Source organism: Molothrus aeneus, chromosome 18 (genome assembly GCF_037042795.1).
Source record: "Molothrus aeneus isolate 106 chromosome 18, BPBGC_Maene_1.0, whole genome shotgun sequence".
NCBI classification, from domain to species: domain Eukaryota; kingdom Metazoa; phylum Chordata; class Aves; order Passeriformes; family Icteridae; genus Molothrus; species Molothrus aeneus.
The window spans coordinates 10,097,444-10,115,032 of NC_089663.1; the positions used below are offsets into that span (position 1 = coordinate 10,097,444).

Below are 17,589 nucleotides of genomic sequence, written 5' to 3' on the forward strand. Positions count from 1 at the left end.
TCGGATTTGGCGCTAAAACCGCGCGCGTGCGCTCCGGGGCGTGGCCAGCTGGAGAGGGGGCGGGGCTTCGCGTGCACCCATTTCTCGCGGGATCGCGGCTCCCGTTCCTTCACTCCCGGGCATCGCTCCCGGTCCCGGGTCCGCCCATGGACGCGTTCGTGGTCAAACTGCCCCGCGGGCCGGCGGGGGATGGCGGCGGCAGCGGCGGGAAGAGGCCGCGGCTGGAGAAGCCTGGCCCGGAGCGGCTGCCGCCGCGGGAGATCCGCGCCGAGGGGCTCAGCTGTGATTACCGCATCCTCTTCGGCAAGGCCGAGGCGGACGAGATCTTCCAGGAGCTGGAGAAGGAGGTGGAGTATTTCGAAGGTATATTCCTGCCCTGTGAGCGTGCTGCAGCACGGGCTGTCCAGGGAGGCCTCCCGAAGAGCCTGGACAGAGCTCTTGGAGACCCTGCTTGGGCAGGAGGGTGGCCTGGATGACCCCCACTGGTCCCTTCCACCCTCAACCTTTCTATATCCAGCTGTATTCCCCTCATTATCCCCCTTCCCCGTGAAGCATTTCCCTGCCCAACCCACCCAGGTGGGTCCCAGGGAAGTTCCCAGGGCCTGGGCACTGCTGGTGGGCACTGGGAGGTTCCTGCAGCCACCTGGTGCTGGCACAAGGCGGCCCTGAGAAGCCAAGGGACACAGGTCTGACCCGGCAGGGTTGGTTTTGCTGGGCTGGAAATGTTTGTCGAGGGATAATCCTGCAATGGTGACTGGAATTTTTTGGAGATGCAGTGGTTGAGGGATGTGATGGGGGAGGACAAGACAGAGTCCAGCTTTGCTGGGACACAAACCCTGGGAGCAGGGATGACAGCTTTTGGCTTGACATGAGCCTCCTCATTCCTATTTGGAGATTCCCAGAAGCTGCAGATCCAGGAGAATCCTGGACTGTTCAGACACAATACAAACCCAGGTTTGATCCTTCTCCCAGATGAGATGACAAAGCTGCAGGTGTTTGGCACGTGGCACAAGATTCCCAGGAAGAAGGTGACCTATGGAGACCCTGGCCTGTCCTACACTTACTCAGGGGTCACGTTCCACCCCAAGCCCTGGATCCCGGTGCTGACCCGGATCCGGGAGCGCGTCACCTCAGAGACAGGACACACCTTCAACTTCGTCCTCATCAACAGGTACAGCCCCTTCCCAGCTACACCCAGCAGCTTTTTCTTCAAATATAACAAAATAACCCCCAAATTTATATGTTGGAATCTGAAATGCAGGCAACTCTCAGGGATTTAGGCCTGTAAGTTAAAGCTTAGAATTATACACAGAATTTAAGACCTTAGGAAAATGCTTCCAAACTTAAGTGCTAGAAGCAAGAATGTGGATTTGTGGTTTAAAGCAGAGACACTAATAAAACTAAGTAAATCTAAGTTTAAATTAAGGAAAAGGAAGTTGAGAATTTTAGAGTTTAAAATATAGAAAATATAAAAGTAGAAAGATAAACAAGAAGTTTGGAATGCAGCACTATAAGTTAATTATTCTTAAATAATTAATTTAAGAATTTGATAATTATTAATGAAATAAATTATTAAAGTAATTTAAATTATTATTAAATTAATTAATTATATATAGTATATAATTATATATTATATAATTAAGTATAAAATTCAATATAAAATGTAAAATTAACATATACAAAATATATAAATATAAAATACAAATATATTACAAATAAAAATATATAATTAAGTATAGAGTTTAATATAAAATATTAAGTTTATATATTTATAATATATAAATATACAAATATAAGATATAAATATGTAACTATATAAAATTATAAATATAAAATATATCGGAAATAAAAACATGATTAAGTATAAAATTAATATATATTTATAATATAAAATTATATATAGAATAATACATGTAACTCAGAAATATAATTAAATATTAATTTAATTATAATTATTAAATTGATAATAATTAATTTAATGATTAAAATTAAATCAATGACCAACCCAGAGTTAATTCCCAGGTATAAAGACGGCCTGGACCACATCGGGGAGCACCGTGACGACGAGAAGGAGCTGGTTCCACTCAGCCCCATCGCCTCGGTGTCCTTCGGAGCCTGCCGGGATTTCGTGTTCCGGCGGCGGGGCCGGGCCGGGGCTCGGGGCCCGGGGAGGATCTGCCTGCAGCTGGCCCACGGCAGCCTGCTCCTCATGAAGCACCCCACCAACGTGCACTGGTACCACAGCCTGCCCCCACGCAGGAGGGTGCTGGCCCCCAGGGTCAACCTCACCTTCAGGAACGTCCTGCCCGTCTCCAGGAGGGGAAATGTTCGGCCAGGGGGGCCTTTGGGCTCTGAGAAGTGAATTTAGTTCCTGCTGGAACTGTGGATTCATCTATTCCAGCAGGTGAATTCTGGATTCACCCCGGGTCCATCACCTAATGGACAAAATTTAATAATTTTGCTGCTGAAACCTGTGACCACTGATTTCAATGGCAAGGTTCTTCCCTCTGGGAATTGGTGTTCTGGTCCTGCTGATCCCTATTTTTGCTGATTGTTCCCCTTGTTTTGCTAGGGGAGAAGTTTCTTCTCAGCTGATCTTTATCTAAGCAGTGTTCCAAGAAGATGAAAATGCTCTGTGGCCTGGAGGCAGCAGTTTATAAACACTGTGAGCCACAAGCTGGGGTTATTTAAAGCTGATATTCTACAGGTGGCACTTTCTGTCAATGAGCTCTGGTTTGCTTGGGCTTTTTTAAAATTAAAATAAAAGCAAAATGAGCCTGACATGAAGAAGGGGAGTGCTGGGGTGTGAGGACTGGGTGTGGCTGGATGTTTCACTCCTGTCTGCTTCAATTCCTCTGCTCCTGAGGGAGGCTCCTCTTGCAGAAGAAGCACAAGATTTTTCCTCTCTCAGGTCCTTTAAAAACCAGGCAGCAAAAAACGCCCTTGTGGGGAATAACTGGGTTGGTCCCATCTCCATTGGAAGGCTGTCACTCTGAAAGTTTATTTTCCTAAATAATTATCCCTAGGGATCTCCTCCTGACTGCCTGAAAGCCACCACCTCCCACACCCACAGGGAATCCTGCTGGAAATGAGGGAATTCTGTCCAGTCCCCAAGAGATTTTGAACCATCAAGGAATGGTAAGTTCTGGGTGAGAATGGGAACCAGGTTACCAATCCTGTGTAACCTGGCTACAGCCACTGGAATTTGGGCTCTGGCCTTCAGTGGTGGGGCCATTATTCCTATGGAATTAAGGCCTGGTACTTCCCACCCTCTGCCACTCTGAGATGCTCTGTGGAGCTTGGAAATCTTTCTTATCCAGGGCTTGTGAAGTGTTGTTTCAACCCCTTTGGCTCCCAGCTTGGTGCTTGTTTCAAGACATTCCCACACTGATTTTTCTACCAAGTTTGTTCTTTTATTGCTACTGTACAGTTACAAAAATACCCTGAAGTGGAAAAAAAAAAGCAACTTCAAACAGCAGTGCAGTGCTTGGACTGGAACAGACATTTTTAAATTAACACACAAAATAAGACAAGAATAATCCAAACACAGAAATGTCATCTTGGAGCTCTTAATTCTTTACAATTTATTAACATCTTCTCCACCATGGCAGCTTGGGAGGGACGAGTACCAGAGTTTGAGCCTTGTGGCTGCACAGAGCCCTCCCAGATGGGAAGTTTGGCTGGAAAACAGATCCCAGTGACCTCCAGAGGGGAGGATGAGCTCCCAAAGCCCTGCACAGATCCCCAGCTCACAGGGGGCTGGCAGGACCTGGCACAGCTCAGGGCCAGGACTGAGGTCCCTTTGCTCCCTTCCTCACCTGAGGGTTAAGCCAAGCTCATTTACTCCTCCCCACCAAGCAAAGCCAGAAAAAAGGCTCAACCCTCCCCTTGATAGCCCTTGAGGGAGATTCAGAGTCAGTCCACAGCCCAGGGGAACAGCTCTTGGCAAAGAAAACCTGCTGGTCCCAGCTGCCAGATTTCAGGTTTCAGTCCATAGTGTGCGTGTCCTCTGCCCCTCCTCCAGCACAACCAAGAGGCTGCTCAGCTGAACCCCCAAATCCAAGAGAAACCCCCAAATCCAGGAAAAACCCCTAAGCAGAGCATTGAGCCTGGAGAATGCAGGACAGCCACTGCTGGCACTGGAAATGGTTTCAGTTCTGAGGTGCAGGGGCAGATGTGCTGGAGGGAGATGTTGGGGTGATGGTTTTAGATGGGAGGGCTGGCTCCTTCTCCAGTCTGTCAGCTCTCCCTTCAGTGGCCAGAGCAAATTTTTGGCATTTTGCATCCTTCAAGGTTTTTTTTTGTTTGTTTGTTTTCTTGGTTTTCTGTAAATTAAAGCAGGTTAAAACCAAGCTACTGCTCGTGCAGCACAACCAGGAACCAGGTCCCAGTCCAGCAGTGGATTTATCAATATTTATGTACTATGAGCATTACCTGGGCCAGGAACTGTGCTCCAGACTCTGGAATGATGAGTTGTGTAAATAATTTTGCATATCCACCCATTTTACCACTCCTGCTTTGGCTGGTTTGGAGCCTCTCCTGAGGAAGTGTGAACACCCCCGAGCTTTGGGCAGCACTATGAATTCATGAGGTACAAAGTTGCCCTAAAAAAACAACTATTTAAGACAGTTGTTCTTTGAAAACTTCACACTGAAAAAAAGCTTGTCTGATGAGGGATTTTTCTCCTCCAAGGTTACAAGGACAGAAAAGAGCTAAAAACAACCTACATATTTTATTCCTGGTCATTTAAAAGCAGGTTTTTAAAGGATGATTTTTGCTGCTTCTCCCTCTGTGCTTTAGGATTTTTATTTTTTTTTTTTTGCACATCAAACAATCCAGAGCAGCAGAATTCCCCTTATTTCTATTTACAGGGCAGCCTGGAGCTGATGCAGGATTCCCAGATTTCTTCATGAGACCAGTAAGTGCCCGCCAGTCCTGGCCCTCTTGTTCATATTCCATTTAACAAGGCCAGGGGCTGCTCTACAGCTGAGCTGCAAGCCAGGAGCATGGATCCCAATGCTGGGAATAGCAGATCCCAGCAATAAAATGGGAAGGGCAAGTCTAGAACAGTTACAGCAGCTTGGAAATCACAGCATTAAAAGTTGTAGTTGATGCTACAAAACAACTGGATTCAACAGTGCTGAAGGAAATGACAACACTGAGCACTAGCAAACACTTCCATGTGCTGATTCCAGCTAGATTCCAAAGGTATGGAGCAATAAATTAAAGTTTCAGCTCTTAATAGATACAAAATTATCTCCTGGATAAAGCAATTTAGATCAGGAGAAGGACTTTATATTATAAAGTGGGAGGAAAATTGTGTGACCAGGGAAATCTTTTGGATGGGGGCAGTTTGTGGAGATGCCTTGACTTGATGGGTCAGGAGAAATGGGACTCCATGGGTTCATCCCATGGGTGTGAGGCATTCCCAGGACACAGTGGGCATGCAGAGGGCTGGGCCAGTGGCAATGCAGCTGCTCAGGAAAGCTCAAGGCACTTTGTGTCTTAAATCATTGCCAACAGCAGCTTCCCATCACCCCCTCCCAGGGCTCCCCACTGGGAAACATTGGCAATAGAGCCTTGGTATGATAAAATCCCTGCCTGACAGACAAAGGCTGCTCAACAAACGCTTGGGGCTGGAACAGCTCTGGGAATTTTGGTACAAAACACAATTCCCAGCCATTGCCACGGGAAGGGAACCTGGAGGGGCTGGTGCATCGTGGAGAGGTGCCAGGGGAGGGATTGGGATGGGGAGGGGCTCCTCAACAGCAGCTTGACATCAACCCTTTCCAGGGCTCCCCCTTGGGAAGTGAAATGTGTGGGATAAAGCATCTCCGTGGGAAAAGTGCGGTGTCAGGACATGGAACAGAGCCTTGGCACAGGCAGAAAACACTTCTCAAACACACACCTGGGGCTGCACGGTGCTGGGACAGCAGGATCTGGGTACAAACCACAACTCCCAGCTGCTCCCACCGGCAAGGGAGCCTGGAGAGGGGGAGGTTTGCATAATGGAGAGGCTCCATCTGAGGGCTGGGACCATCCCAGGGGCTGGGGTGATCCTGAGGGCTGGGACCATCCCAGGGGCTGGGACCATCCCAAGGGCTGGGACCATCCCAAGGGCTGGGACCATCCCAGGAGCTGGGACCATCCCAAGGGCTGGGACCATCCCAAGGGCTGGGACCATCCCAGGGGCTGGGACCATCCCGGCAGCGCTGGCTCAGCTCTGGGCCGGGCTCTGGGGCTGGCCCCGGCCGTGCACGCGCTCATAGAACAGCAGGTAGGCGCTGGCTGCCAGCACCTCGTGCAGGCTGGCCCTGCGCACGGACTCGTCCGAGATCCAGAGCCACTGGCTGCCGCGGGCGCCCGGCGCGCGCCGGAAGGTGACGAAGTGTCCCGAGTGCATGTCCCCGTGGTGCACCACCACGGCCATCAGGCGGTACAGGTACAGCGGGGCCCTGCGGGGACACGAGTCAGCCTGGCCGCACACACACACACACACACACACACACACACACACACACACACACACACACACACACACACACACACACACACACACACACACGCCAGAGCAGCCACAGTTCCTGCCTGGAGCAAGGGCGTGGCTCCCTGTGCAGCTGCTCCGTCCCTGCTCTAATGGAAGGTGTCCCTGCTCATGGTAAGTGGTGGGATGGGATCATCTCAAAGTTCCCTTCCAATCCAAATCATTTTGTGATCCAAACTGCTTTTTCCTGCTGCTCCATCCCTGGAAGTACTCAAGGACAGGCTGGATGGGGTTTGGAGTGACCTGGGATAGTGGAAGGTGTCCTTGCCCATGGTAAGTGGTGGGATGGGATGATCTCCAAGTTCCCTTCCAACCCAAACCATTCTGTGATCCAAACTGCTTTTTCCTGCTGCTCCATCCCTGGAAGTGTGTAGGGAAGGCATTTTGTGCTGTTCTTGTGAGCCAGCAAAGGCTTCCTGAAGATAAGGAAAGCCCTGTATCTCTCTCGAGGAAGACACCAAGGCTATCCCCATGACAACATGATGGAAGAGAGAAAGTTAAAATACAGACTCCAGCTGGCTCACAGAACGACATGGCTCCTTGTTCACCTATTGAGAATTTGTTTCTTTCTTATGACCAATGGGCAGTGAATGTGTCTGTTAAGTAAATGTAAATATCTTGAAAAACTATAAAGGCAACATGTTGCTCTAATAAATCTCTCTTGTGCACCCTTCTGATGGAGTCTTGGTGCTTTGCACCATGTCACGCTCTATAGTGACATAAGTGTCCAAGGCCAGGTTGGACAGGGTTTGGAGCAGCCTGGGATAGTGGAAGGTGTCCCTGCCAATGGCGTCTCCAAGTCTCCTTTCAACCCAAACCATTCTGGGATTATGGGATTCAAACCTGCTGCTCCATCCCTGGAAGTACTCAAGGACAGGCTGGATGGGGTTTGGAGTCACCTGGGATAGTAGAAGGTGTCACTGCCCATGGGAAGGGGCCTGCACTGGATGGTCTCTAAGTTCCCTACCAACCTAAACCATTCTGGAATTCTACAGAAAAAGATTATCAGCAGAAGGACAAGGACAGAAGAAAAGGAGACAATTTGAAGGACAGAATTGAACAGACAGGGTATAAATCTCTAACTTACCTGCACTCAGGGAATGCAGCAAGTGGGAAAGTTCCTGGGGACATTAAAAATGAGGGAGAGGAGGAAGAAGAGGAGGCACCATTCATGAAGAGAGGTTTGGTACCAGCTGGTTGTTCTGCATCTGCCAGAAGGAGAAATTCAGGGATTTAATTTGAATGCTGTTGCTAAGAACAGAATCTCTGCTCCTCAACATGGGATATGAAGGTATTTTACTGATTTTTACATCCAAGGCAATGGATATTTTATTCAAATTAATTTTACATGACAAATATGGAAATTGCCATGTGTCCAAAATCCCAATTAAAGGAATATTCAGCTGCCTAAGGACAGACTTCTACTGCTGGATTTTCCAACTGTTTTTGAAGAATTCACCATTCCCAGCATTCCCTCTCTGCTTGTCCTGAGGCCTTGGAAGAGATCTCTAACAAGAAAAACCCTGGGACATCCCAAGTTCAACACTACTTTGGACTTAACCTTTTTTAAAATATATATATATATATATATATATATATATATATATATATATATATTTAGTAGGATCAAAATGAAATTTTCCAAGCTGAACTGTAAATTTGGGAATGGCAAAGGGATTTCTGTCCTCTTTGCAGAGCCCCACACCAAGATGCCGCTCATGGCTTGATCCTGCAGAGAATGTTTGATCCCTGACATGCAGAAAGAGCTGAACTATTTTATTGGCAAAGGAGGTACCTGAAGGTTTCCCTGCTCTCCCATCCTTTATTCCAGGGGTTGTCTCCTCAGGGTTTTTCTGGCTGAGCTGCTCCTGGCAGGATTTGGGACCAGGAACTCGATATTTGTAGATGTCCATGACCAGGAACTCGTTGAACTGGACGTGTTCGTGTCTCTTCAGGGGAGTGCCTTGGTTTGACCAGCTCAGCCTTTGCAGGTGGATGCACAAACACTGGGGCAGCTTCAGGACAGGAAAATCCACATTTTTTCATGGAAAGAAACAGCTGGTAAGTCCAGGGAATAAGGAAATGCATTTCCCTTATCTCTGTGTAAGCTCAGTGGCAACACTGTCCTTAAAATGTGACAATAATTCTTGTGATATTCCTGGTATCTCCTAATCCCCCAAAATTAATGGCTTTGCACAGGGGAAAACCAAAAACATTAATTGTTATAAAGAGCTGAAATTCAAAATCATTGCTGTAGCAAGAAGTACATTATATTATTATTATTATTATTATTATTATTATTATTATTATTATTATTATTATTATTATTATTATTATTATTATTATTATTATTATTATTACTACCTAAGGCTCCTAATTGCCCTGCTGGCCTCTGCATGACAGGATTACAGAGCAAAAAAACCTGAGTTTTCTCTAAGAAATCACACCTGATGTTTACTCACCAGCTGTGTTCAGAATATTTTAATTTCTCTGAAATGGGGAATTGCTAAGATGCTACAAACCCTGTCAATATAAATCAATTTGCTCACTGAAGAGCAAATGTAAAATTAATGTAAAATCTAAGACATGACACAGAGCCAAATTCACATTTAAGTGTTTTTTTCTAAATAACAGGAGAATATTCATATCCTGTAAGTGTTTAATGTGGATGTTTTGCTGAGTTGAAGCCTCAATGCCCACAATTATTTGCCAGGTGAGTTTACTTTGAAAAATAAAACATTTGTGGTCTAGCAGCAAGAAATGGGCACAACCAGCTCCAAGAGAGAAGTTACTGTGACAGGATTTAGGAGATTTGGAGGGGGTTTTTTTGCCTCACCTTTCCTAATTTTAATTGCTTAACAAATGTTGTTCTCTGGTTTTCTATGCTCTGTCCATTCAGAATTCCTTGTGCCTGGATCTGCAATGAAAAGGGAAAAAAAAAATTAAGGCACCTGCAGACAGGAGCAGTTAATTGTCTGGTTTATGCTCAGTGCATTAATCACACCCAGGAATGTTCTTCAGAATTCCTAAAGGGTCAAAATTCTAAACCAAAATCAAGCAGAAACGAGCATTTAGAGAACTCCATCCACTCAGAACTGCACTCATTTGCCTCTTCTGCAGATTTTTACACAGAATTGATTTTTAATACCAGAGCAAAATAATTATCCCTGGTGATGCCTGGCAAGTACAGAATAAAATATTTGTAGATTTTTGTAACAGCAGTAGTAAGTAAAGTAAAGTAGTAAGTAAGCAAGTAGTGCCAATACTTTGTGAGGTAAGAACTCCTTGTGAAATATCTGAAATCCCAGAGCCTCATCCCAAGTCCTGAAGAAAAAAGAGGTGGAAAGTGAAGCCAGGGTTTTGTCAGCAGGCTCAAAACTGAGCAGGGAGGTGACAGGAATTAAAGTGACAAGAATCAAAGGGACCTACTTTGGTGCAGTTGTCACACACAACATCCTTGACAGACTCTGAGGAGATGAAGTGATGGAGGCAATGGTCCAGTGTCATGGGACGACCCTGAGTGCCAAGAAAAACCAGAATTATTTGCAGGAATTTTAGGGTGCATTTCACTGGATTTTGGGAAGGGATTTTTAATAATTCCTTCCATAGAAAAACTACAGAGCTGCGGATTTATTTCATGAAAGAACTGACTAAATGGCTTTGGGTGATCGTGGAACTGTGGGGATTCTACTTTAGCCTGGATTAAACATGAAAAACTTCGCAGCCTTTTGATAACAGCAGCAGTGAGTCCCTGTGTGAGCCCTTCAGTGAGGTTTTAAACCACAGATTTCTGTCCTATTCCTATTTATCTCTCATTCCAGCACTTCAGGGGTCACTTCATGCTCTCTGGCCCTCTCCATAGGAGAAATACAGCTTTTAATGGGATTTAGGCCTCTTTGCTGCCCTTCCTCATATCCTGCCCTGCCAAGGATTGGATAAAACAAAACACAAAGAGCAGAAGATGTGTCCAGATTTCAATCCTGCCTGTCCAGGAGGGCACTCTGCAAACAGGAATCACAATTTCCATGAGTTGTGGAAAGAAATCACTACCAGACATGAAGTAACAAACTCTTACAGTCCAAAAATATCCTGCAGATGTTGCCCTAAAAACCCACAATGTTTTGTCATTTTGAAGTTTTTCAGAGCCAGGAAGAAATGGAAACAATTCCCAGTTGAATTCACCCCCTGGAAAAGCCTGGATGGGGTAAGGTGTGAACTGCCAGCTGAAGGTCACCTTCCCAGCCCTTGGGATATGATCTGGGCTCTTCAAATTTGTGGAATTTGTGGAAAAGACAAAATTCTCCACCAGGAGAAACAGAAAGCTCTGGTGGCATCACCAAGTTCTGCTTGTTGGGCTCATCAGAAGGTCTTACACCAGTTAGGGAGAAGGTCCTGCAGCAGCACAGGATTGTAACAGAGCAGGAAAATCAAGTCCTAAAGGAGCTCTGAGTGTTTCCTGCACCTGAGGAAGGGCTGGGAAGGGCAGGGAGGATCAGGAGCAGGGGGATACGTACCCACACAGCTGCTGGAATGCTCAGGGAGAGGCTGTCAAAGGTGTCAAACCTCACAGGGCTCTGCAAGAGAACATTCCAGAGCCAGCATTTATGTCAGTGATGCCTTCACTTTTAGCTTTCATATTTTCCACATTCTGCACTGCACTAGGATATAACTCTGCAATTCACAGAAAGTGTTAGCAAGTTCTCCTCACAGCTCAGTCAAAGCAATCCTTCTCCAGCCCCAGAACCAAGGACACTGCTGCAGCTTCTAAAAAGTGTAAACAACAAAAAGACCCCAAAAGTTCAAAAAGTGTAAACTGAGGAGAGCAAACTGGGAGGATGGGACTTCATAACCTGAAGCTGTAATTGGACAATTAGCCCCAATATGGAAACGGACAAAAACTTATAAAAAAGGGTGAAAACTCGTGACCATCTTGGGTGTAGCCCTGGCCAAGCTCTTGTAGTGCCCGAGGTGTATCCTGTCAAGGCCTTTTTAATAAATATCTACTTTATTCTTTAACACTGTGTAGCCTCTGTTCAAAGTAGCCTTCAAGGCATCATCAGTCCCCAAAAAATCCAACCCAGCTCTCCCAAGGTGAGCCTGTGCCCTGTGCTGTCCATAATTCCCTGGAGGAACAGGATCCAAACCCCTCAGTTTCCCAGCTGGGCCAGGGAACATCAGGAATGTTCTGCTCAGCCTCCTCCTCCTCACTCCAATTTGTCTGGGAGGTTTGGAGAAATAAAATGCAAATGTTTTCTTGGTTTGGGCTATAAATGAGGTTTATTTTCTGTATTTTTTTCCATTGTTCAGGTTATCTGCATCTCCTTATTTGGGATAAGTGGATTTTGCAAAATGTGCTGAACAAGCAGCGAGTCCTAAACTCAGCCAGGTGAGTGGGTTTCAGGTAATATTATTAATTAATTAATTGTTAATTCAATGATAGAATAAAACAACCATTATTCTGGTTGATGAAGCAGCTGTTACCCCCACAAGGTGCATCACATGGATTTTTTTTTAGTCTATTTAGGGATAAATCCTTGTTCATCACCAAGGGATGATGGTTCCAGGAAGCACTTTGAGTGTTGGAAATCCCTCCTCACATGACACAGATATTATTATTATTATTATTATTATTATTATTATTATTATTATTATTATTATTATTATTATTATTATTATTATTATTATTAACAATAATAACAATAATAATAAAAAATATTATCTATTTCCACACCTGGTGCTCACAGTGTTTGCAGACCATGTTGCTGGTCAGCCTTCCATGGAAAGGGTGCTGAGATTTCCAGTGGTTGGACACAGGGGGAAGTGATCCTGCAACAAAAAAAATGTCCTTGGATTTTCCATTCATCCACTTTCATCGCTCCAATCCCACACTTTTGCCCTTCAGTTACAAAATTAATGCATCCAAAGCACATTTTTGTCTCAGTGATTAATAATTAATTGAGGCTTCTTCATATTTTTGATTTCTAGTTTAGTTCAGTACAAAGATCAATTAATATTATCCCTTTAATAAATAAAACTACCCTATGAATATTCAGAATATCCAGAAGGGATAAAATCCTACCTCTTGTTCTGCAGCTTATTTGCTTTTGGATTATTTCTGGTTGCTACAGAGGGAGATAAAAACATTTCATTAACCCTACCCCAGCAACATTGAAAAGATTCAGAAATTTAATACATGAAGTATTAAATGTGCTCCTATTTCATCCCTAGTTGGCTTTTCTGCCATTAGAAAAATTGTGGCTCTTTTTTATTTGTAAGAACAAAAAAAACTGGTACAAAACAAATTTGTAATTGACAATTGTTTGAAAAAGGAATCATTAATCTGCAGAACTCTTTGCCTCAGAGTATTAAAATAGGAGATTTTGTCTTTTTTTTTTTTTGGTCTATATTTTAGGCAAAACCAGATTTTGCCTAAAATTTTCCATCTGCATCAAGTTTATCAGCAAGCTGGAGGATAAGATCTATTTTACCTCCATAAAACTCTTCCAGAAATGCCCTTTTTTACAGTTTTCAACTCTTTTTCAGGTTTTCAGGTAGGAACTACAGATCAGAGTAACTAAATTAAATCCCTACATCCCATGGATTTAGGGATGCAAAACCCTCAGGAAAGCAGGAACACTGCAAATTCAAAGATATTTTATTTGGAAAACCTGAGAATTCTTTAAATTTGACTTATTGATGAGTCCCTATCAAAGGATTAAAGAACAGCTTTGGGAACAGAATCAAAATATCCTAAAATATACACTTTCTCCTTGGGAATCTGGGCAGGTGACAGGAATTTCTGAGAAGAAAATGAGTGGGATCACCTCCAGGGAATGCACATCAAACAGATGGGCCACACGGGGCTGCCGATCCCGCTCGTCCTCCAGGGAAGAGGTCAGGACATGGAACAGCTCATGGGCATCCTGGAAACAGAGTCAGGGGAAAAAAAGGCATCAAAAAAGCACCCCAGGAAGGCTGGAATTCCACAGGAAATTCAGGAAAAATTACAGCTCAGAGCCTGGATTTGTATTTCTATTTATGCCTATATTTATATTGATACTTATAATTTTGTATGTATAATTTTATAGAAATATAAAATATAAAATATAAAAATTTAAGCACATCTAAAATGTCTAATCTAGATTATATCATATATAATATTATATATAAATATATAAGTATATAAATAATGAAAAATAAAGTTTCTAAAGAAATGTATTAAATATAGTTATTCAATTATATATATTCAGTATATATTATATTTTATATAAGTTTTATATAACTACTATATACAATTACTATTATATATAACTTTTATATAGATATATTATTTATATTATAATATATTGTAATTATTGTATATCATATATATAATTATTATATATATTATTATATACAATTACTATTATATATCACTATTATCACTTCTTCTTCTTCTTCTTCTTCTTCTTATTATTATTATTATTATTATTATTATGGTATTTATGTTTATATTGAATTCATTTTGTTGTGCCCAAAAGCTCCCTAACAGCACAAGGTACTCAAGACATTCGGGGCCATATAAACTCACAAAAAAACTAAAACACTTGGGAGGAAAAAATAGCCCCCAAATGAATTCCCAAATCCCTGTTTTTTCTGGATTCTGAGGGAAGCATAATTGAAATCTATCCTTGGAAATCAGGAATATATTTTAGGAGTGGGATAACTGACGGAGTGCATTGGAAATACTGACAAAAATTGCAAATAATTAGGATTACTGAAAAAAATGGGAACAGATCCATTATCCAGAGAGAAATCAGGGATCTGCCCTGCTTAAATCTTCCTGGCCCTGCTGGTAAGGACAAGGTTTGGAATTCCCTGAGGTATTCCCAGCCCACTGAAAGCCCCATTCCCAAGCTGGGGATGTATCCCATCCGTTTTTGGAGCAGGATCCAGCTCTGACACTCCAGCCCTGGGGGTTTTCCATTTTCCCAGACTGCTGCACTCAGCTGCTCCTCAAAGGAGGAGATGTGCTAAGGACAAGGTTTGGAATTCCCTGAGGTATTCCCAGCCCACTGAAAGCCCCATTCCCATTCCCAAGCTGGGGATGTTTCCCATCCGTTTTTGGAGCAGGATCCAGGTCTGACCCTCCAGCCCTGGGGGTTTTCCCAGCTTGCTGCACTCACCTGCTCCTCAAAGGAGGAGATCTGCCACCTGTTCATCCTGAGCACCTCCAGCAGGCAGCTGGCATCCAGGACATCGTCCTCTGGCACCTCCTGGCACGACAGAGCTGGGGAAGGGAAGGCAAGAGTGTCAGGAGGAGCCAAAAATGGGGAAAAATCAGTGGTTTGTGGGGTTAAAGCACCACCAGCCTCACACCACTTCCACAGGAACGTCCCAAGGCAGAAATTTCCTTTAAAAACAACCTGTGAGGGAAGCCAGGGGGTTGCTTGAGGGTGTCAGAGATTAATTTAGACGAAAAATTAATCACCTTGAGCTTAAAATCTTAAATATTTTACAATAATATTTTGTATTTTACATAATATTTATTATATAAATTTATTTATATAGATATTTATTTATTAGTTTATTCATCTAAATAAATAAATTACAGTTAAATTACATAAATGTATATAAAATTCTATTACTTATTTTATAGGAAAATTTCATATTTATATATTTTATATTTTATAATAATATTTTGTATGTTATATAATGTCTATTATATAAATTTATTTATATAGTTTATCAATTTATTTCTATAATTTATTTATTATATAAATTTGTTATATAGAATTATATTATTTATTTTATATTTAATATTTTATAATTTATATTTTCTAATAATATTTTGTATGTTATATAATACCTATTATATAAAGATAATAATATAAATAATAATTGTATATAATTAATACATATAAATTTACTTATATAGTTTGTTTATTTACTAATTTATCTATTTACAGAACTTATTTTCATATGAATTTATTATATACAAGCATATTATTTATTTTATAATAATATTTCATATTTACATATTATTTTATATTTTATCTTTTATAATAATATTTTTGTTTAATTTTCAATATCCAAAACCTTGCAAAGTGAGGTTGAATAGCCACAGGTTTTTAGGAAAATAGTAAGCTTGCGGAAAACAAAAAAGCTTAAATTATTTGCTAAGATTTTTTAATAGAATTCTAAATTTCTTGAATCCTATGAAATTCAACCCTTCTGTGAAAGGTGCCTGAGCTTTGCCCAAGGCATTTCAATTAATCTGTAAATTAGAGAGGGAAATAAAACAGGGAATACAAACCCCACGAGCTTCTTTCTTTGGGAAAAGAGCCTAAAAATGACAACACTTCTCCTTAAACATTTAACCCTTGCTTTGCCACAAGAGGAAATGTCCCAGTACCTCTGAGGAGCTGCAGCAGAGTCACTGAGAGGTGCTGGGGCTGCTCCTGGGGCTGCTCCTGCTCCGTCCTGTACTGGGCTGTGAACTCCTCCAGCCACCTGATGAAGGAGGGGCAGGAGGACAAGCCCTGCAGCAGGGAATTCATGAAACACGTGTTGCCCAGGTTCAGGAGGCCTGGCACGAGCCCTGCAAAGAGAATTGTGAGAGTTTCCACCACGGAATCCGGGGCAAACATCCTGGTTTTCAGTAGGAATGCTGTGTAATTACAGAAAAATTAATTTCAGTTAGTTCCGTTTTCAGTTTGTGGTGTTTCAGTTGATTTTTGGTCTTCCAAAAATTTCACAAATTTTTTCAGTATCCATATAATTATTATATGGTGCATATATAATTAATATGGTGTATGTTTGTATAATATGGTGTATATGTGTAATATGTGTATAATTACTGTGGTGTATATATAATTAATATATGGTGTATACGTAACTAATATATGGTGGTACTATATATTAATTAATATATATAATTAATAGATATAATAATAGATATAATTAATATATAGTGTATGTGTGTATAATATGGTGTATATATAATTAATATATGGTGGTGTTATATATTAATTAATATATATAATTAATATATAATAATATGTGAAATTAATATGGTGTATATATAATTTATATATGGTGGTATTATATATTAATATAATTAATATAAAATATATAAATATAATTAATATGGTATATATGTGTATAATTAATATGGTGTATATATAATTAATATATAGTGTATATATAATTTATATATGGTGGTATTATGTACTAATTATTATATAACTAACATATATGAATGTATTAATTAATATATAATTAATTAATGTAATATAATTAACCCCAGCCCCCGGTACCTCTCCGCCGCCGTTTCCTGCCGCTGATGGGGCCCCACAGGACATAAATCCCGGCCGCCAGCGCCGCCGCCGCGCCCCCGAGCACCCCCCAGCTCCGCATGGCTCGGTGCCTGCCTCGGGAAAAACGGGAATAGGGTCAGGAGCTGCGGGGATAACGGGAATAGGGTCAGGAGCTGCGGGAAAAACGGGAATAGGGTCAGGAGCTGCGGGAAAAACGGGAATAGGGGTCAGCAGCTGCGGGAACCCCGAGAGCCCGCAGCCCCCCGGGGCCTGCCCCGGGAACCGGAGCGCAAAGAGAATGCGGATATGGGAAAGGGGAAATGAGCAGGAAAAGGGAAGGGGAGAAGGGAAGAAGGAAAGGAAAGGGAGAAAAGAAGGGGAAAGGGAAATGAAGGAGGTGAGGGAAGAAAGGAGGCGCTCGGCCGAGGCTTCGCCCCGATCAGCCCGAGCCCCCCACCCGCGCCAGCCCTGCCCTCGGACCGGCACCCTCCCGGCTCATTCCGAGCCCCTTCCCGCTCCGTCCCGACCCTCTCCGGTGGCAGCCGCCCCCTCCCCTCGGACCTGGCCCCCTCCCCCGCCCGCAGCAGCCGCCGCACCGGCCCGTCCGCCAGCATGGCCGTGCCGGAACGCGGGCGCGCGGCCGGGCGGAGCCGGGGGGACGGCAGCAGCGCTCGGACCGGCCGGGCGGCGGTGCCGGAAGTGGTGCGGGAGGGGCCGGTTATGGCGGGGACCGGCCATGGCGGCGGG

General features: G+C 43.1%; 2 protein-coding genes and 1 long non-coding RNA gene across 4 annotated transcripts; 2 read left to right on the forward strand and 1 right to left on the reverse strand.

Moving 5' to 3' along the window:
- Positions 1 to 106: 106 nt before the first annotated feature.
- ALKBH2 (alkB homolog 2, alpha-ketoglutarate dependent dioxygenase) lies at positions 107 to 2,781 on the forward strand. 2 transcript variants are annotated; one of them, XM_066561940.1, is made up of 4 exons: positions 107 to 363; positions 973 to 1,171; positions 2,023 to 2,404; positions 2,573 to 2,781. In XM_066561940.1, exons 1-3 carry the CDS (start codon positions 147 to 149, stop codon positions 2,360 to 2,362), a joined length of 756 nt encoding a protein of 251 aa, XP_066418037.1. In that variant the 5' UTR covers positions 107 to 146; the 3' UTR covers positions 2,363 to 2,404; positions 2,573 to 2,781. The 2 variants fall into 2 exon arrangements, with proteins under 2 accessions (XP_066418037.1, XP_066418036.1); XM_066561939.1 differs by having other exon boundaries at positions 2,023 to 2,781.
- Positions 2,782 to 3,393: 612 nt separating this feature from the next.
- On the reverse strand, positions 3,394 to 17,271 carry USP30 (ubiquitin specific peptidase 30). The gene is made up of 12 exons (XM_066561936.1): positions 16,843 to 17,271; positions 15,939 to 16,124; positions 14,710 to 14,813; positions 13,369 to 13,467; positions 12,624 to 12,666; positions 12,276 to 12,370; positions 11,059 to 11,118; positions 9,974 to 10,060; positions 9,381 to 9,461; positions 8,340 to 8,559; positions 7,632 to 7,752; positions 3,394 to 6,455 (listed from the first exon to the last, which is right to left on the reverse strand). The coding sequence occupies exons 1-12, from the start codon at positions 16,940 to 16,942 to the stop codon at positions 6,218 to 6,220; spliced, it is 1,434 nt and encodes a 477-aa protein (XP_066418033.1). The 5' UTR covers positions 16,943 to 17,271; the 3' UTR covers positions 3,394 to 6,217.
- On the forward strand, positions 8,226 to 10,750 carry LOC136564143 (uncharacterized). Its single transcript, XR_010784687.1, has 3 exons — positions 8,226 to 8,605; positions 9,179 to 9,257; positions 10,680 to 10,750. It is a non-coding gene; the product is annotated as an uncharacterized lncRNA (long non-coding RNA).
- Positions 17,272 to 17,589: the final 318 nt, after the last annotated feature.